The 22,189-nt window shown below is 39.7% G+C and overlaps 1 protein-coding gene across 21 annotated transcripts in view; it reads left to right on the plus strand.

Annotated features, from left to right (window-relative positions):
• PAX2 (paired box 2) overlaps positions 1-22,189 on the plus strand; it is a 65,879-nt gene that overhangs the window by 28,138 nt on the left and 15,552 nt on the right. For all 21 annotated transcript variants that reach the window (XM_018562511.1, XM_018562508.1, XM_018562513.1 and 18 more), the window contains one exon: positions 21,348-21,523. In XM_018562511.1, the coding sequence (XP_018418013.1) occupies positions 21,348-21,523 (176 nt within the window). The remainder of the gene's footprint in view (positions 1-21,347; positions 21,524-22,189) is intronic.

Genomic DNA, 22,189 nt, shown 5'->3' on the forward strand with positions numbered 1-22,189 from the left:
GTCCTCTCCAGTTATACCCTGCTGCCCCTCCATATAGCCCAGCTGGCACAAAATGCACAGTGCCTCCTGGCTTTGGGGAGCATCTGACTTACTCTCATGTGACAGTGCTCAGGTCTAGTGGCCAACTGTTATGCCCAAGCACTGTCATATTACAGGAGGGGTGACTTCCCACAAGAGTCAGGCACTAGTCAACACCAGGTATTTAGGTGCCGGCTGCAATGGAGAAAGGAGTAGCAAGAGATCATTGGAAAAGTTAGTATCAGAGGTCGTTGTTGTGGTGGTGGTAGTGGGTTGCCATTCACAGACACTGTCACATTGCTCTGAATAGACAAAGTGACGGCGTCTCTTTAACATTTTACTACCTCAAAGCATCTTGTTTGTATGCTGCTTCTACAAGCTCTCCTATAAAGGCTCTGTAATACACTTGTGACTTTTCCTCTGTGTGAAATATAGCAGCCAATACATTTTGTCATTAACATTACGCTCTAATAGCTATGGCTACGCTTGTAGGTGTCTGGCTCCATCAGGCACTTCTTCCCTGGCAGTGTCATTGTATGTCTCCCTGGCACATCCTTCCCACATCTGGCATAAACACTTTATCCCACTGAAGATAAAAAAAGTCTGTACTTTGTGTCTCTTCTGGCCCTAAACACAATTTGCAGCTCATTGCTGTTCCTGCCGGTGTTCCTCTAGTCAGCCTCTTTCTTTAAAATCTGCATGTCTCTTCGTGAATAGCTTCTTGTTTTTGTATATTTTGGAATTATATCAGTTCATGGGTGCAGCCAGATTCTCTCATTGAATATACAGGCTCTGCTTTCAGCTTAGTAGTGCTGCAGTGATGAGCATTGCTGAACCACTTATCTTCATGCAAGTCTAGCAGGAAAGGTCTACATAATTGAACACAGCAAACTCCTTGCAGTTTCTAATACCCTGAAACACCCACAATGCTTTAGGCTGCCTAGGTTGTTGGTCACACTATAGGTGCGGTAGTTTTTTAAATTTAGATCCAGTGTAATGCTGATGTGTACCTGATTGTTTTATGGGACTTTAATTATATATCTACTTACATCAAATCACTCTTTGGGTGAATACCTTAGAACAGCGGTGCTCTATTGGTAATCCTCCACCTCCAAAATAGAAGTATTTTATTCTGTACTGGTTTCTGAGAAGATGCAAAAAAGTCATAGTTGCTGCTTTCCAATGGTTAACACCATCCCAGAGATGGTAGTTCCAGTTCTATTTTATGAGATTCTTACAGAAACTCTAAGAAAGTCCCAAATCAACTGCAGGCTGATCAATAATGCATTTGAAGGGAACTCTTCTCTGTTTTCTTTTCTGACAATGTATGTCAAGAATCATCAAGGTCCTCATTTGATGTCCCCAGACTGTAGATGGGGTATAAATACCGTAACTGGCACACACATTTCCATCCAATATTAATTTGTCCTGTACATACTACTTTATGCTCCTACATTCTCCCTCACATGCTATTCACAGCACAGCAGTAAATCACTACGGAGAAATATTCAGTGTGCCATCCGGTAACTGCGCTTGGCACACATACAATATTCATATGTTTTCATATTTACTGAAAAGAAATGCATTTTTTTTAATATTCAGTTTTAGTCTTTAACATATTGCATGCAGAAAATACATACCAAAACATAATACATTTATTTTAAAGGGAACTATATGACTGCGGATGAGCGCAGATTCCCAATCTACAGCACTGCTTGTGATCTTCATGCCCTCTTTGATCGTCTAGACTCTAGAGAGCATTAATGGGTTCCTCAGTATTTAGGGTGCTGGTGATAACACCAGTGGTGTAACAATAGCCATGACAGCCAATGGGACCTGAGATAGGAAGGGGGGGTCATTAGGATGGCTGTTAAAGAAAACTAAAGTTTTATGAAGTTTTAAAGAAAACTAAAGTATTGTGAAGTTTTCAGTATAGAAGGGTTAAAGTCAGGCCTCAGGATCAATGCTAGTCACAGATATCACTCTGTGCAGTAAAAAGCATTTGCTTAGCTGTCTAAAGCTGCCCAAACACTGATCACTTTTTATCAGTATGAACAACTGTAAAAAACAAGCAGTAAAAATATTTAAAAACGTTCCGTTCACCATCTACACTGAACAGCGTGCATGGAGGAATTGTATTTAGACAGCCTGCACTCACTGCTGTCAGCTTACCAAACAGTAACTACAGCTGATTGGCTTCAGTCGCTGTCTGGCTGACAATTTTTAACCCAGTTCCTTTGACATTAATCAACTGAAATTCAAACAGTGTATGGCCAGTTTTAGCAGTGTAGATTTATTGCAATGAAGATTTATTTCCCTCTGAACTTTTGCTACAGGCTGCAATTAACTTGTATGCCTAATGCAGTGTAAAATCCCAATGTTTCTCCTCAGCTAAAATCTTATAGGACACCCGAGGTTGTTTTACAAAAAGTTTAAAGAAGTTTGTATTATTGTTATAGAGTAATTGTGTACAAGAATATTAACAATTTTGTTACAGAAAATATCTTTATGGTTATTATTATTATTATTGTTGCTACCATAACTTTTTTCTCAAGCACAGGTCCCTCTGTAGTTGTGTACTGACTCTGCTGACCGCTCCACTGCTGCCTGCCCTTGAGTTAGGCATACCTCATGTTAAGATCAATGACACGTATTGTCACAGTTGACATAGTGAGGCAAGAGCTGCAACAGCCTCTACTCTTGTGCTTTGTGGATGGTTTGGACCAATGGCAAAGCGCCATTGGTCCAAGCTGTCCAATAAAAAAAAACCAAAAAAAAAAAACACAGAGGACATTGATCTCGATGTCTCACCAGAGACGAGCAAGTGAGGAACAGGGAGGCTCCTCCCTGTCTCCTCCCTTCCTCCTCCCTCCCTTCTTCTTGGGTTGGAGCGGGGCATCAGCAGGGATGGGATGGGTGTGGCTTCTGTGGGATGGGGGGGCTTTGGTGGGATGGGGTTGGGGCGTGCTGGGGGCAGAGCTGAGGGAATGCCTCACCCAGCACAGAAGGTACCGCACGTCACTGGTGTGTGTTGCTGATACCTTCATGCAAGGGTCCCAGCAGGTCCCAGCACACAATCAGCTGAATTCAGGATGAGCAGATACCCTCTTTTCCGTCTTTCTTGTGGAGATTTCTGACTTTCTACCCCCCCTTGCCTCCACCTCCAAGGAATAGTTACTATTTAAGCAGGGCCCTCCTTACCATCTTGTCTTGAATTGTATTGTGATTGTAATGTCTTCCTTATATTGTAAAGCGCTGCGCAAACTGTTGGCGCTATATAAATCCTATATAATAATAATAATATTAATAATATTTATGGGAATAATAATACAAAACATAGATTCATGTTGGATTGTTATGGCATTTTGCATGCACAAGTAAATTCAACTGGTTTAAGGTTGTTATTAAAGGCAAAACTGCCTTTCTAGACACATTTGGGGATTTCTACAACACCTGCTTGCCTAACACAAAATTTATTTTGATATATTTATTAACTCTTCTAAAAAATAAGCTTTGTGATGGGAAACACAGTTGTCTCATATGTTTTCCTAAAGCAGGAAAGGTAATATAGTAACCCATCCTTCAAATGCCACCTTCCCACTGCTCTTCTACTTTCTACCTTTAGTTACTAGTAAATCTCAATGTAAATACATTTCTATTCCCTTTTTCTAAGGAGTCATGTGACCGCTAAGCTTCAGCATGCTGACAGCAGCTGGTGTGGCTGGTGGGCCTGAACTCTTTTAGGCCCAGCAACACCTTAGCACTATGGACGCCGGTGGGATGAGGTCACAGCTTTAAGGATTCGGTGTCTTTGCCGGCCCTGCTCGGACAGATACGCATGCTTAGTATTAGAATTAATAAAGTAGAAGGGGAGGTAGCATTTAAATGGGGTCATTGTATTGCCTTTCCTTCTACTTTAACCTCTTGCCATCCGCCCGTTAAGAAAAAACGGACGGCTGACTCCTATCTGCGGGTTGCCGTAGCCAGACACGCCTGGAAACCATATGTCAGTTTTCCTTTACTCTTATCCTTGGTTTTGAGGTGGTTTTTTATCATGAATTCTTATGGACATGCATATACTGTAGATAACCATCAATAGTTTTTAAAAGGGTGGTTTAAGAAATATAGACACATAGAAATAAATAGTTCTGACATAAAACATTGCACTCATGTATTATTAATAAAGGCAAAGCATGTACCTGTCAGCCGCAGATAAACCACAACTATACCAAGCGAGTATGATAAGTAATTATTATATGTAATCAAAAGCACAGAGTCATAATGTTCCAGGAAGACTCATTCACACAGTTGATGAATAAGCCCAGGCAGGCCAAGATGACCTTGTGAGCCATGGGCCGCTCTATATTTGTTTTCAAACTATTAAGTAAAATGTCAAAAATATACGCCTTCGCCAAGTCTGTGTGAATAGTGCGAACCTCCTCAGCACAGAGCTGGTTAATTATAACCGCCTAGTTGAATCATTAAACTGATTTTAAAAGCAAATATGCACTGTCGGCCATTTTGCTGACTACAATGATAGCAAGAGCTGCGATTGATGATATCTCCTTGTTCTAGCGCCTTCTTAGAGAACCTCCCAACTCAGAACAGCGAGATTCATTTGAAAACCTGTGAAATGGAAATAGAAGTTCTGAACCCCTAGTGCTAGGGGAAAAAAAAGAACAATTATTTACACACAATTTAGCACACACTCTCATATGTCTAAATGTTTATCCCTCAGTATTTATGTCTGTGACACTTGCAGCAGCTGTCTGTCCCTCTGGCATTCTCACTGTCCGTCTGTCTCCCTGGCACTGGCAGAATCCTTCTCCCTATGCCACCGTTTTGTCTTACAGAAATGCCTCTTCTTACAAGCAGCGCATTTAACTCTTTCTTTGCCGTGTGGTACACTTTCTGACATTTTACAGGCTCATTGCTCTTGGCCTGTTTGCCACCCTGGTAACAGTATTCGGGTTTAATGTTGTTGCTGGGCATTGCTTGCTTCATACACATTTGATCTATGTGTGGGTATAAAGGATGGCACTTCATCCATCTCCTACGTCTTATGGAGGGTTTAGGTTGGGGGTAGAAAAAAAAGTGTAGTATCTTGTCACTGCTTCTATGGCAGGCCAGCTAGAGTGTCATGTTAGGTGACATTTGAATTTACAATTCCGCTGAGAAAAGCTATTAATTCACAAATTAACATTTTCCTTCACTCTCCGTCTTACCCTCTCTCACTTTCTCTCTCATTCTTCCCCTGTATCTCTCATGGATGTGCAAGCAATTGAAAAGACAAAGGAAATCGCCTTAAGGAACTGGCTTTACTGCTAGTCTGTCTGTGCTGAGATTGCTACTACAGCTTCTAGATATATAAACCAATTACCTGAACAGCTATGTGCATGGCAGTCTGCTATTACCTCCCTGTGTAGGCTCGGGAACCAGTGGCAGATAATAATATGCTGTATCTAGTTAATATGAACCAGTATTACCCCATCATCCTACCCACAATTACAGCTCAGTATTCTATATATAAAATAAACCTTGTGGCTATGATAGGCGTCCCCTATTATAAAAAATGGCTCTCAGTCTTAGCTGTTGCTGGCCTAACAGAGGTGTGTTATGATATTTATGATGGTTTTCCATTTTTAAAGTACCCGTATTCATTTGATGAGAGTTGTATAATACTAGCCATACACAAGACATGTCATATGGAATATACAGTAGATAAATATGCAATGGCATTTTTGCATAGATGGCCCAGTTGGAAATGTCAAATCCCTAGTTGTTCTCCAATATGACTGCAGAAATAAGATTGGCTACTTTTTGGTCTTAAAAGAAAAACATGTGCATGCATATTTTCAGTATTTCATCATTCCCTACTGATCAGTTTTCATCTAAGATGTATTACCAATATGGTGGTATGTGGAGACGGTCAAAATACTTGTCCTAAGCATTCTTTAACTAGCTGCTTCAGAGCTTCAGAGTCAATGATGCCACATTTTGTGATAACCCATTAAATAATTGCTTCTCCAAAAAAAAGTACCTAGATCTTTCTAGTTTACACAACGCCTCTTTTGTAGCTACAAACTTTGTAATAGGGATGACAGTTGAGACTATTAAATGAGTATTACATTAAGCTTCTGGTATAGTGCTTTTCCAAGCTTTTAAACAACATTATTAAACCTGGCTACGCAGTGTGCATCAGATACTTGATTAACACTTGATAAAACTTTAATGGTCTAGATGCAACTTTTCAGAAGCTTTGTAAACAGAGCCCATGGGATATGTGAGTTTCCTTTGGCCTTGTCAAGGCCTAGTCATTAGACTGGAGTCTCACTTACCAAAAGGAAATCTGTCCGTTCCCAGGATCGCTGGCATCACAGACGTATCACTCATCAAAGCCCAAAATTATTATCCCTCCCCTGCAAGGCTTAATTATTTGGGCTCACTGTGCCCCTAACAACTTTCGCAGTACATTCACAGTACAACTAAGCAAAAAGCACTAAACACATTCTGGGCTCTAACTTTAATAAAGTACAGACGATCATTGTTTTTCTTGCAGTCTCGTTCTCCTGTTTGTTGTTGCTTACAGGAAGGGACACACCGTGAGACAGAAAGAGCTGTATTGTCTTATTACTACTGGTAATAAAAACTCACCTGCTATTTAGATGAGGGAAGAAGGGGGCCAGGGAGGCCCTCCCACATTCCTGAATATGCTGTTGAAGTTTAGAGATCCCCTGACTTAGGTGAGTTATCTTCCCATCCCACACACTGTAAGAGATGGATAAAAATCACCAAAGGAATCAGCAGGCGGTGCCAGTAACTCAAACCGCCCTGACCGTTCGGTGAACCTAATCCTGGTGACCTTGACAGCACTGGAAGGCGGCCTCAGAAATCCCAACCTTTTCAGAGATGTAGACTGACTGTGGCTCGTGTTCCCTCTTGAAGAGAACGCTACAGGAGACTCTAAACCTGTCTGTAGTTTTCCATTCTTGTGTATTAACTGCTCCTCATATCAAAGCATCTGTATTTTTGACTCTATAATTTATCTGACATGTTATCAAATCAAGAAAGTCCAGGGAAACAGTTTCTTCTTATATACACTTGACCAAATGCAATCAACAATTCACTAAGTAGAAACACATACAATTTCATAGAAATATCATATTGCGGTGAGTTATTAGGACAGTGTTGCGTTCGGTCGACTCATATTGCCTTTTGCGAAAGGGTGGCCACAATAAACTTATGAAAATATCAAAATGTGCACCGGTAAAGAGACTGCAGAGCATCAGGCACATAGTATCTCAATTCCCAAAGCTGCTACAGCATTCCTTGTGAATTCATAGGTTGCATTCTCTAGATTCGAAACACAAAACGTCTGCCTCCATGTGCACAGGTAACAGGTGCAACATAATTCATGGAATTTAACTACAGTACACATCAGCTCAAATACTTTACTGAGCCAAAAGTGATATTGGTTCATAAACATGAGTTCACATGGATTATTGTGTAATATATGTCAGGGCTGTATATAACATGTTCAAAACTGATAAATACATGAATTGAGTAAGAGAGAAAAAGACAGAAGGCAGAGGAAATGAATACCATGCTTTCCAACTGACAATGCCCTTCAGCAAACGTTTATGGGCCTTCAGCACAAGATGCAGTGCTGGCAGGATCCATAAGAAACAGACCTGAAAGCCATGCAACAATGGGAAATAGCTAATAGATGTGCTTTATCTAGTTCTCCCCATAGTGAGTTAAATTGAAATAATTTGAATAGTGGAAAAGTGTAAAACAACATTCCTTTCTGACATATAATGCAGGAAAGAGATTTACAAGGGGCTGATTATGAAGTTGGAGTATTAAAGATAAGGGCTTCATCTCCGTGTGTGTTCAGAGATGACAGCAGACAGAAGCAATGGTCTTATGACTGAACTACGCGTTCGCTCCTCTTCCACTGGAGGTCATATCTGACCTTACATGATTAATCAAATATCTCCCTCATAAATCCTTTCAGAAGAGCTTTCAAATACTTCACGTGCTAAGATCTGATTTAAATGTTTATGAAACTGTATGTATAGCCAAAACATTATCTTAGTTTGGGTTAATCTAAGGAAGGATTTGAACCAGGGTCAAATGTTTGTTGCTGTGTGTCCCGCCAGCTAGATTCACTCTCTCAGTTTGTCCTGGTGCCTATTGTTGCTTGGACAGAGTAAAGAAGAGCAAACTCATAATTTAAGAGTTATCTTTGGAACAATATTTGAGGGTAAATCTTACAATAAGTACACTTTTTGGTGACAATTGTCAATTGCCAATTGCCAATTCCATGCCTTTCCGTCTTCTGAGCCCCAAGTAATGGTGGTAAGCCACACTAGGATAGAAAAATAAGATTGGCAGTGCTTTGTTACATGAGATAAGTTAGACATAAATTTGGCTCAGAGCTTACAACTGAGTCTGTGTAGAACATGCAAGGGTTGCATAGAGAGGTACTGAGAAACATCAAATGTATCTGAGACATACATGTGGCTCCTAAGCCACTTATAGGTAAGGGTGAGAACTCTTCCTGGGTTTGAATCTAGCTCACCACCCTGCCATCTACAGTATACCACTCTTTAGCACTATATAGCAAAATATCACAAAGAATAGCATAATACTGCACAATATAGCACTGTTTAGCAAAGTATCTCTCCCAGTACAGGTTTGTCAGCTTTCCTTAACCAGCTCTAACACACACTGGCAATATGGCTGTTGGGAGCCCACTCTTTATAGTGAGGGAAATTGTTTGTTCATGCTTTTTTATTTTTGTGTCTCAGGGGCCCATCTAACCAGGGACAAGTGTTATGCAGTGCATTATGGGTTCAGGTGCGAATTTGCAGCCATAAATTCAGAGTTTTGCCAAACCGTAAGATCCACCTCGGACCCAAGGTGGCTGTGAACGTCATTACTACTTATAGGTTACTACCATTGCATTGTAAGGACCTTCTTCCCACTAGTGGAGTACCTATAAAGGCCTACGTATGAGTCAAGCTGAAGCAGACAGTCTGCTATTGGAAGGATAATTGTTGTAGTCATTTAAGTTCATTTGTATAACAATGTTTGTAAATTGTTTAATATTTGCAAAATTGTTTTGATAAAGGCTATAATCTCAGATCAGAACTGTAATTTTTCTTGCACAGAAACAACATTTTAAAATTTTGTTGGTTTATGCCATAAAAGTGTCTGTTGTTTCCATCAGCTGCCATTTTGATAACGTTATTGATTGTGAGTGTACCATTATTTCCAGTCAGTTTTCAATTTCTTATTAATCTTTCACAGACTTTTATTCCAGTTGACAATCTTTCTTGCACAGAAAGCATTATATCCCAGCATGCACCAGTATTTAACTATTAGTATAATAATATAATATAATATACTATACTGTATAATATATATATATATATGTATATATTATACATTATTATTATAGCAAGATATAACACAACCCATTCACTAGAAAATATTACAGTTCAAAAAGTGTAGTGCATAACAAAACAGCCCATAGCACTGCGGCCGAATTACCTTTCAAGCTGAAATATGATTGGCCGCATTTTGCAATCATCCTCACCCTTCACACAGTCTTAAGTGCTGTAAGCATGGTAATATATAAACAGCCTGATAGAAATAGAGGATTTAAAAAGATTGGTGTCCATCTTTATCATGGTAAGGGAATCCCATGTGTTTGTTCAGTAGCAGAGAGCCAACAGGAAGGGGTTAAATGGAGATTTGGGCCTGAATTAGATGGATATCACAAGGAGAAGTCCCGTTGTTTTCGCTGGGCCGCACAATTTGCAGCTGTATGTCAGACAAGCAGAATGAAGTGATGAAAAAAAAATGAAAGTGTGGCAGTGTCAGCTCTCGCCGTTGTTCGACAGTGTAAAATTAAATTAATAAAGCCCCCAACACAGGAAAACATAACAGGAAATTAATGGCCCCTACTGTCGCTCCTGATGCAGTCATTTGCAACCCTGCTTTCCGCACCAAAGACTTCATAAATGCAAGCAGTTCCTCTAAACAAGCATAGTTAGAGCTGCATGCTATGTAATTTTTCGCCTCCCTTCTGTCCTTGCAGCTAACAAAGCTGGCATTTGAGATTGGCTTGTGAGCTTCTCTCGGGCTTACTTGTGTTTCACACTGTACCGGCCTTAAGGTGCATAGTCACTCAACCTTATGGGTCACAAACCTCTGTGTTCGCTTTTTGTTTGTGCTTCTACAAGCAGTTTATTAACTGACAGGATTCAGCATGGATATTTACCAGACTGTGTCAGATCCCATAATTCCCAGCAATAGCCATGGAGAGTGCCTCTTCATGCTTATAGTTACTGAATTTTGTACCATGTCTTTTTTTGTCAATTGTATTCTTTTGAATATGACTGATAATTATTGTCATGTATGAACAAATTAAGTGCGATACATATTTAGCATTTGAAGGGATCTCGAAAGGCTTATTTATTAAAACTGCTAAAGGGTGAGCAGGATAAACACTAATAAGTGAAAAGCATCATTTTTTTCAAATTAAATATAAGTTGGACCAAACATCTTGTTGCTATGGGAAACACATTCATGCACCCCTCCCCACAACAACACACACGCTTTTCTTACCCTTGTGCTCCAATTTTTTTGATTGTAAGCTAAATAAATAATATCACAATTTGTGAGTTAAATTGTACAGCTGTTTCAGGTTAGCTGTATCACTTAAAATAACAGCCACATAATACCCATAAAACAGGGATTGATTTTCTCTTGTGTACATAAGGCTCAGCACACCAGTGTTGGTAAATGCTGATTTGCTAGTTCTCACTATGGGCACTTATTCATGCCAACAGAAATGCTAGAAGATTTCATTCAAGTTTACAACAAAATATATTGGGATGTTAGGTATTTTGAGGCAAAACTATTCTTGTTGCATATGATTGCAAACAGTAACCAGTGGTAAGTAATCAGACATCTGCGTTTAGTAGAGAGTAAAGAGCAATGAGATTTTGATAGGTGGTTAACATTAAATGCATATCACTGTTGTTTACACTATTGTATTACACTGCATCTAAATTGTAAGTTTAAGTTGAAATGCATACAGGGAGCAGAACCTACCCGTTCAGTACTTACATTTTTATCCAGATAGTACTGTTGTGGACCAGTCCACAACAGTGCCTTTGGTTGGAAATCCCTATGTCGCAGGATATACCAACTGCAAGCTCATTGCTATCTCTCATGGACAGAAAACCTGCTGTAAATAATGTCAGTGCTAAAATATTTTATGACCTGACTTGGAAATCCAAAAGTGATTGGTGATCAGGAGGCATACAGAGGGGAAGTTATATAGCACAAGCTTCAGGCTCCATCCATTGACCCTGTGAAGCGCTCTCTGGACTCTAGCTAGAGAACATTACAGAAAACTCTACTAAGGAAATCTGAGTCTACTTTCTGATGTTAGCACAGCTGCAGTGGAAAGCATTAAAAGCTTTATAATTGCTTTTACTTTAAGCCCTGAATTGCCCTTCTGTTTAATTAGACTATAGTCGGCAATGATGGGTATGACAGTGGTATCTGCGTTTTATGATGGGCATGACAAGCATAGTGGTAACTGCATTTTATGATGGGCATGACAGTCTATATCCAGAAATCTTAAGGTTCCCATAGAAATATACGTAAATATCTGACACCTTCAATTCCCATTACAGGTTTAGGATGAAGTAAGAATGGGGCAGGCGGCTCCCACATCTGCAGTAGATGTCTTACTCTTTATAGCTTCACTGCAGGGTAAAAAGCTACCTAGGATAGAGCTCTTTGACCAATGGCCTGTTGTGCCTTAATGAAAAGAGTGAAAAGAGTTTTGCAGTGAGTCTCTGCAATTTATATATATACAACTAAGATGTAAATCTGCATTAATATATATTTGTGTCAACCCAAAAATATCTATAGGCAGTTTGATTAGTTGGGCCCAACCATTATGAGATGTCTATGGTCAGACTTAGCCACTTAAGCTAATTACAGACATGAGATTGTAGTTGGAGAATCTGACCACTACTTAAGGTGCCCATACACTGGCCAAATAAGCACAGTGTGTGGGGCTGTCGGCTCCCTTTCAGCCGGCATTCCTCAATCAGCTGATCGAAGGAGCTTGCTGTAAAATCTTTGTGCGATCAGAGCCGGCAGCCAATGAGCTGCCCGCTCTAATTGGTAGCAGCGATTCCTCGATCGACATAATGTTTGTGTTGATGGAGGAATTGCATCAATTTCTTTATGAACTAAAAATTGACAGGTGTATGGCCAGCCATAAGCATTCAGTAGAAGGATTGTTGCATTCATAGCTTCTTTGGCCAATCAAGCATGTTTATGCTTTGACCAGAATTGCCTCTTGTGGGCCTTATCTTGGGGGAACAATGGCGTTCATCAGGAATAATCCATTTTGAATTTTTGATATTTATACCAGGACTGATCAACCAGGGGTTGCCTGCAGAGGCTGCAGAGTGCCCAGATGCATAATAATTTCTCAATCTAACCAATAATAGCCGGGTGAAAATACAGTCATTGCACATGTAGCACAAGCCAGCTTTAAACTTTCTTTCAAAAGCGAGGCTTTCTGAGGATATGGAGGGAGGAATTGGATAAAAGCAGGAGAGAAATGGATACAGAATATAATATTTTAATTGTGTTACACAAACAACCCTTTTAAAAAGGTGGAGAAAGCGTTAAAGAATGTGACAGTACTAATAAAGCAGGATTTATCTATCAAGCTGGACATGAGCAGAATGCTGGGAACATCTAGAATCAGTTGTTGACTCTAATTGAATGAGTTTATAACTAACCACACAGATAAAGAAGAAAGGAAAAGTTCAAGCTGTAGAGCTGTAAGGACTTGGGCGCAGTGATGTTCTGGTTCAGCGGATCTGAACCCTGGTCTTGAAGGAGACTGCATGGTAACTCTGTCAAGGAAAACACATTTATTTCTGTCTCCTCTTCACACAGGTACCATTTTATGTTGGATGACTTGACATTAGTTTTGCTTTGAGTCATATACAACATGCTTCATTTGTTTTCTCACAGATAAATAGTTTGTAGGGATGTTCATGTTTGAATATCCCCAACGTCTAGTTGGTGAAGCCTTACCTTGTTTGCTCAGCTACCTAGGTGATAGCATACAATTTGTCTTCATGCATAACTTATTAGGTTTCTCCGGTCACTGACTGTACAACTAGGTGTCTTTTATTCAGTGTCGTTGCCTCATCACATCTTGAGTCAATTCAGTGTTGCTTGGAGCATTGGCGTCATAGTTTCTTTTTAATGTGATAATTAGAAATATTCTATACAGCTGATCTGTCCGAGCAGTGCTGCTGAAAGGCTTGTGATCATAGATAGTACATGCATACATAATACATAAGACTTTAGAGTTTTGTGGTGTAGCTTGGTACTACTAATTACCTGTTCTGTGCTCACATACCTGTGAAGTTGGTGAAGTATTCAGTACGCTTAGTGAGGAATGATCACATGACCGTCAAAACAAATAAAACACGGGGGCGTGGTTTGCGCATGGCGGCGAGTAGACGTGCCTAGCCAGAGCTCCGTCTCTCACCCCGAGCAATCTTGCAGTTACCCATCTTCTCGAAGTACGCCTCGATCAGCCATCTCACCCCTAAAGCATGGGGAGGAAACAGAAGTACCGCCGGTCCGCTGCGACCCAGAAAACCGGCACCATCACGCGCCTTTGGACGCCGGAAGCCTTCTCCCCGGCCGCCGGGGCGAGGCGTGCGCCTGAAGGCCCAGGGGCCATCCCGGAGATGCCACCCTCCACCTCACACCCATCGGACGGATCCCACTCCTCCGCTCTATCTGCGGCATCTACAGATTCCGACCGGGGCTCCGGGATGTCTGTAGCCACGCTGGCTAAAACCCTCCCCTGCAAATCGGACCTGACGGAGATGTTTTCCCGCCTAGAGCGCTAGTAAAAAAAAAACAAATAAAACACTACTAAATGTTGTGGACACAACACTGGACACGATAAATACTTCAAAAGCCCATAGGAGGATATAGAAAAAAGATAAGTTAAATGCTAGATTATTTCAGTGGCAGGCTTTTCAAGATCATATTTGAGCAAAAGGTTACACTGACCTTTAATATATAGCAAATGATACAATAAAGGGCTTCCTATTTCCTTTTTTAATGTGAAAATTCTGTTTTATTTGGTATGATTATCACATGTGCATTAGTGTTGTAAAAATCATCAGCTTAATTTGAATTACAGCACTCTGTACATATATCTCACCAAGTGCACAATACCTAAGGTGTAGCGGGGATGCCATTTTCAATGAATCAAACTCTCTGTGATTTGATCCCAATCTCTCTGCAGACTTTTGGCAGAGCCAGTGCACCAAAAACAGCAGCATAGGATAAGGGTTTGAGGAAATTCTGTCCATAAACTGGGTAAAGGTGCAGTGGCTGAAAGATATAATTTGTCTTTGTCAGTTGTAGAAAATTTGTTTTGCAAACTGAAATGGAGAGCTAATTTTAAAGTGGAACAGCCAAATAACTAGTTGAGATACATATATGTTTCTTAATTTGCTAACCAAACGATTAGTCATTTTGTCTAACCACTTTTGCGGCAAATTCAAGTCACACTGCACAGCTGGGAACAACACTATGCTGCTTCCATGTGCAGCTTTACTACTTCCTGGTTCAGTTTCCCTGCCTCCTGATTCACGGACCCAGTCAAATAAAAAGGGGTGGTGATGCTGAATCACTGTCCGATTATAGGTCTGGAGGTAGAAATGTGACATGGAAAGCTGCATTTTAAAATAAAAAGGGGTGGTGATGCTGAATCAATGTCCGATTAAAGGACTGGAGATTGAAATGTGACATGGAAAGCTGCAGTTTTGAACCAGTAAATAAGTATGTCACCTGCTTGGCTCTGCATTGTGACAAATGTGTGCAAGTCGCAAGGCATGCTGTACATAATTACAAATCCTTTTACAGGTAAACAAGTAAACCTATATGTATTTACATTATGTGTTCATCTGTTTGCTTCCAGTTGCATTTTAATAACATTATCAATTGGCTTCTATATCATTTATATATGTTATATCAAATTTGATTGAAACTGAAGTTCTTCTTTAATTTTGCAAGTGATGGCAACGACTTTTGGCATAATTTGCTCGATATTAGGCTTCATTCTGAGGCCTGAACTGTCAGATTAATGACAAGCTGTTGATTCATTATACAGAAGGCTATTCAGAACCTTGTCAGCTGTTGTCCATATTAGGAAGCCTGACAGTAAATAAGTGAGTTCATCCACCTCTTTTAAAGGCGGTGACCTCAAATCCTTTGCAACACAAGGCACGCCTATTTAGATGCAAAGCAGTATGCCGAGAGGTAAGGCCTTGTTTATCATAGAAGCAGCGACAATGTTCCTAATCTGTGGCTTCCACCAGATGCCTGATAGGAGTTGGAGTTCAAAAACATCTGGCATGCAGTAGGCTGCATACCCTTGGCCTAGATCCTCAATGCTTGCAACTCTAGCCTTTAAATCTATGATTAATGAGCTTAATAAAGGTAAAGCATTTATGAAAGCGGTAACTGGTTTGCAGCATCCCCCTGCATAATGCTGAGCCAATGCCTCGTGCAGGGGGCTGAAGAATGATGACTGATGTCAGATTTCACAACCAAAGCTTCCTACATCTTTTCCCTCTGCCCTGATCGAGAAAAGGGAAAGTCATTTTCTGTTTTTGAAGGAATGAATTATCTCTGTGAAGAAAAACACTGCTACAGTATTGATGACTAGTATTATGATTATATGATGTTGTTGTGCTCTGTGCGGGTATTGGTTTAGCTGTTCTCCTGCTCGCTCGCTTGCTGCTGTGAATGACAAACGCTGGGTTATTGATCGCCTTCTGAACTCAGCCCAGCTGATAGAAGGTAATTAATGACTCCATTTGCCTCAGTACTGACGAGAACAATTGAGTTTGAAACTGCAACAACTGCCAACGCTATGAAAGGCCCCCAAGGGGGTGTCCAGACCTCTGAGGAAGTCCAAGAATTTAACCCTGTCATTGGGAGGTCTGAGTTTAAAAGGGAAAAGATTAAAGGTATTTAAGTGTGGGATTTAAAAAGAACAAGAGGATGAGACAAGAGGTATTTTGCAAAAAAAATATTCAATGTTCTCTACTGCTTTTCAGTTACTGTAATAGTCTGGCTTTTTTGCAGAATACTATCAAAAATGGATTACAAAATCAAGAAAGAATTGTTAAACAAGGTGTTCCCCAATAGAGTCTCAGCCTTCAGGAAGCAAAAAAGTTCCAATTAAAACCTGTTCCTAAAATAAGGAAAAGCGTCAGCGTCATATATTTGCATTTATAGGGGAAAGCCAATTCCTGTCTATTCCTTTTCTAATAGAAAAACTACTTCAAGCTACCAGGGTACTAACATTCAGGACTGTATTTAAACACTGTGCTACGCACACTGGAATGATAAGGCCCTTTTGTACAAGCTCTGCCCCTTATATTAAATTATGTTAGTAAACACAGCTACTAGAATGCACTATTTTTTCGGAAGCTTTGCAGAGAAACCTCTTAAAGTAGATGTAAGATGTAGATGTGTAAGCACAGTGTATAATCCATAACTGGTATTTTTTACCATTTTTATTATCACCTTTTTTTCAGCCTTTGTTGCATCTCACTGCTGCTGATCTCCTGCAGCCTCTTTTAGCCACTTCCTGTTTACATGCACTTATTCCAGTGTTGGCTGCACATGTTTCTTGAGACAGGCTTCCAGATAGTGATGGTGGCAGTAAATGCCTGCGTAACCCATACAGACAATGCCACTTATAGCCTTCACTAGAAGCGCATTTGACAGAGTGACAACACAGGAGAGCAATAGGAGACAGGTACAGAGAGTTGTCACCCAATAACAGGAAGTGCTTGAGCAATGACTTTCATAGCAGGATAACTATTTTAATAAAAGCTGGAGATTTAAAAAAAAATGTGAAAACCTAATTACATGTTAAAGCTTATATGAGAGTGGGTTTGCATATGCCTTAACTGTGTAGGCCATCAAGCAACCTGTCTACCTACAGTTTTCTTGCTGAACATAGCCACAAATGTCCAAAGGGAAGGGGGAGAGGCAATCAAAATATCCATGTTGTCCTAGGTATTGGCCAATGGGTGCTATTGTGCAATGAAAACCACCCTGCTAATATTTGTACATATCTGCCAACACTGATGTGCAAATTTAACATCTTGGGCTATAGCAAAGACAATGGTTATACTGATAGCTATGTATACATCTGGCATGAATATAGCAAAGACCAAAGTCATACATAGCAGGAGTATAGCAATGAATGGTTATGCCTGGCATGAATATAGCAAAGACAATGGTTATAGATGGCATGGGTATAGGTAAGGCAATTGTTATGCTTGGCATGAATAAAGCAAAGACAATGGTTATACCTGAAAAACGTATAGTAAAGACAATTGTTATACCTGGTATGAGTATAGCAAAGATCATGGTTATACCTGGCATGAGTAGTATAGCAAATGCAATAGTTATATATGTAATGAGTATAGCAAAGAGAATAGTTATACCTGGCATGAGTAGTATGGCGAAGACAATAGTTAAACCTGGCATTAGTAGTATAGCAAAGGCAATAGTTGTATCTGGCATGAGTATAGCAAAGACAGTGATTATATCTGGCATGAGTAGTATAGCAAAGGCAATAGTTATACCTGGCATCAGTATAGCAAAGAGAATAGTAATACCTGGCATGAGTAGTATAGCAAAGGCAATAGTTGTATCTGGCATGAGTATAGCAAAGACAGTGATTATACCTGGCATGAGTAGTATAGCAAAGGTAATAGTTATATCTGCCATGCGTATAGCATAGAGAATAGTTATACCTGGCATGAGTAGTATAGCAAAGGCAATAGTTATACCTGGCATGAGTAGTATAGCAAAGGCAATAGTTATACCTGGCATGAGTAGTATAGCAAAGGCAATAGTTATACCTGGCATGAGTATAGCAAAGGCAATAGTTATACCTGGCATGAGAATATGGGAACTATTAGTATACCATATACAGACACACGCACACACACTCATGTACATAGGTTGAACTGGATGGACATGCGTCTTTATATAACCCTACCTGCTGTGTTACTAATTTTCTATGTTACATCAATAATCATTCAAGGGAGTACCAATAAAAACAGCTGTACAGCATTCACACTAAAAGCAGAAACATAAATGAGGCAAGTAGGTATGCTTAGGATGTAAAAGAGGTTTTTACTGCGCCACAAAGAAAGGTAGGTTCCTCCAGATCCTTGTCTATATCCCAATAAAGTGTTCTTGTCTTTCCTGTCAGAGTTATAAAAACTCTTTGATTGGATCCTGTACAGCACAATCCATTGCAGTGTGTTATTAGAAAAGGCTTTACATGTCTTATGAATAAGACACAACAGCATAACTAGTTCTATAAATAATGGCCATATATAGGACAGCATGCACTGTAACCATCCTGTCTTCACAAGGTTAATTACCCTGTGTCTCTCTTTTCCTGCTCCCCTACCCTTCTCCCTAGCATTACCTTTTTATGTTCCCTCTTTAAAGCAGGTTCCAATCACCAGGTCCACGATGGGTAAAATAAATAAATAACTGTATGACGTGCCGAGCAGCAATAACCCCTAAAAGAGCACTATCAGTGGAACATGATTGATCAATTGAATTCCACAGCAGCAGAAAAATGTGGGATTAAGTAGTGTATTATACGCACAATGAGTTGAGGCATGATGTTCATTTCAAGTTCATTTCGCCGGCCCTCTGCCACCAGATCAGGCAATCAATAGGGCTAGCACATATCATATATCATCGCTCCCTGTGCAAGAGAGGGAGCACCATAATCTCTCGCAAATTTAGACTGACAGATTTGTCGAGATCTGAAAAGGCCCCCTGCATAAATAAAGCAGAGGAGGGAGGACAGCTCTGTGAGAGTAATCAAGGCACACACACACACACATATACAGGATCAGGCGTCTTTCTATTGGGTCATGGCTCTTTTAAAAGCTGATCTTTTACTTTTACATGTGTGTTAAAACTGATGTGTGTTAGCGGATGACTCTGCCTTTCCAAAGGGCACTTCTCTTTAACCCAAGTGTGTAGGATACCGATGCCATTTTCAGCACTTATATGGGACTTATTTAAAATTGATTTGGTCCGCACCAAACAGGCATTCTTGTATGGAGTATATTGCTTAATATAAGCCTGAATTTTGTGTTTGCTTTTTATGTGGGCTTGGAATAAGCGTAAGATGACCTATCGGGATTTGTTTTTTAGTGTTTTATAGGAACTGGCTTATACCTAGTGAGATCTTATAGCTTGCTTTCAGTCATAAAGACAAGTTGTCATCATTTTGTCATCATTTCCACCCAAAGGCACATCAAGTTATTACCAACATTTATTAATATACATCCATTTATACAAGGCAAAATGTAAAATGTCTTCCAATTTTCATTGAAATATTCTTTCCAAGTTTATATACTCGTATGTTACAAGCTATATCAGCTTTGCCTTGCATTAAAACCTTGAGTCACTGCCCCAGAAATAAGTATGTGTCTTGACAGCAAAGCGATTTGCATATCCGGACAGAGAAGACAGCAATGCACACTAACCTTTCCAAGGTTGCTATAAAACCCTAAAAGCGTAAAATGTTTATTTTCTATACTTTCCTTCTTGTTGCATATAATGTGCTCCGAAACTACAGGTGCACTTTAAATCAGAACTCCAGGCAAACAGCTCAGTTCTTTGCAATTGTATTAAGCTAATTGTGTGATCCAATCAACCCTGCCATGCAGCACAGCCAGGTCAGTGACCACACTTTTCTCCTCTCATGTTAAGCAATACAGCTTGGTCACCAACCTTCTCCCAAGGTGTGATCAAACAATGAAAAAGAAGTGTTTTTGTATGTCTGCCTGGAGATCAGCTTTAGGCAATACATCCATAAGTATCTAGGTATATGGAACCTTTTATTGAATCATGATATCAGAATATGTTAATAGACAATTAGATCAGAACAAGATATTACATAACAAAAAGGCTACATTATGATTTGTACTTCAATGGCTAAATATTTTATAATGGAATAAAAAAGTAAGGACCATTTCATCTAGCGTAAATGAACATGATGCTTTGTTACAGGGTCAGGCAAAATGCTGTGGACTTCCTCTGATCAATATCTGATATTTTACGTTAGCTTATGAAGGATACTGCTCCATGGTATATAATGTAATATTGATTATATCATATCCCACAATCACCTGCAAAGAATAAGATTTATCGGCCTTAATATAATCTTCAGCATTATTCCCAATGGAAAAAACTGGGAGAGGGCTAGCCCAGCAGATGAAATTTATACTGCAAAAGCTAATACTCTGCAAGACATATTCCCATATTGTGCAGGCATTGTATTCCAAGTTTGCAACAGACAACCGCACTAGGAAAAATCCTAGATCTGGCCTAGTAGCTTGACGTGCTTAATACAAGCAGTAGAAACTGCCTTATATAAAGATGGTAGGAAAGATTGCTTTTTGTATATCAAGCCACAGTTATATCAATATATCCTTGGGTAATAAACTGGATAAACCCAAGTAATAATAACATTCTCCACTATGTAGGCATATGGTAGAAAAACAATCTTTAAAAATCAACCCACCCAAAGCAGCTATCCTGATTTAGGATAGGGTTTGATCACTTGCTCAGACACTTGCATAATTAGCTTACAACTGTTCAAAATTTTCCAAAGAAAACCTTTCTAGATACACAATTTCTGTGCTTTGCACCCTCTAGTGACTTTTCCATAGAAATATATGGACGACTAACAGGCAGATGATACAAGCAGCTTAGCTGAAACGCTGTTTTTTTAGGCAGACACAGCAGTGCTAAAGAAGATTTTCTTACCAGGGTCCCAGAGGAAGTTTCATTCAACCCAAATAAGAATAATGAATGGAGTGGTTTTGATATCAGAAGGCAAATAGTCCAATTGTGCATTCAATCAATGAGGTGTATTAGGTGTATTTTTTAAATACTACTAGTATAGATGACTAAAATCCTTAAATTAATTTCCCATAATTCCTGCATAGCAGAACTCAAATGGCTGGACAGTGTTATAAATTTTAGTTAGATTTGGTAATATAGTGCACCTATGTATTTTAATTATGTACTTAGCTGTATGGCTTTGAAGTTACTTTTATATAGAATTGCTGTGCAATAGGATAAGACTTTCCTGACTGCGGTGCTCTTTTTTCTTCATACAGATGGATCTGATGGTTCCGGGCCAAATGGAGATTCTCAGAGTAGTGTGGAGAGCTTACGGAAACATTTACGTGCAGACAACTTTACCCAGCAACAGTTGGAAGCATTAGATCGAGTTTTTGAACGTCCATCCTATCCAGATGTGTTTCAAACTTCGGAACACATTAAATCTGAACAGGTAACTAGAAACAAAGAAGTGACATGGATGATTCCACAAATATATGCTTGGGTTTTTTAATAAATATTGGGCAAAAGGTATTGGTGCGCACTAAGCTATGGAAACTTAGCTGACAGAATGAGGAAAGCTGATTTTTGATTAGTTGCTCTGAGATATTGTTGTTTTCCTTTTATATGAAGACTTGGAGTTCCCAAAAATCAGCACCTTCAGCACCTGTACACAGAAACAGAATCTTTGGCAATGGAGAGGTGAGGAGGGCTTTTAATTATCAAACTGCCTTATCTTTGAATGGAACAATAGCAATTATAGTATATTTTTTTAACATTCTCAATAGATGTTCCCCCCAAAAGGTTTACTGGTAGGCATCTGCTTGCCTTCATAGATATAGATTGTTGCTGAATCTTCAACATAACTCCCAGCTGTGGAGCACATACAAACAGAAGAAAAGCTAACCATACACTGGATTCCGCAGGGATAGTTTATTGAATCTTGTACCACATCACTGGTGTCCCGCCCAAAGTCCACTCCAGTGATGAGGTACAGGTACAATCTTCAATAAACTATATAGCTGAATCTGGTATGCAGCTCGTATTGAAGCGAGGATGTGTTCCCAGTGGAAAGCACCAGATTCCTTTCCTGGGCTGTGGAGGAGCGGTGCTTTTTTTG

This window comes from Nanorana parkeri, unplaced genomic scaffold, assembly GCF_000935625.1.
Source record: "Nanorana parkeri isolate BGI_ZX_2015 unplaced genomic scaffold, ASM93562v1 scaffold581, whole genome shotgun sequence".
In the NCBI taxonomy this organism is placed as follows: domain Eukaryota; kingdom Metazoa; phylum Chordata; class Amphibia; order Anura; family Dicroglossidae; genus Nanorana; species Nanorana parkeri.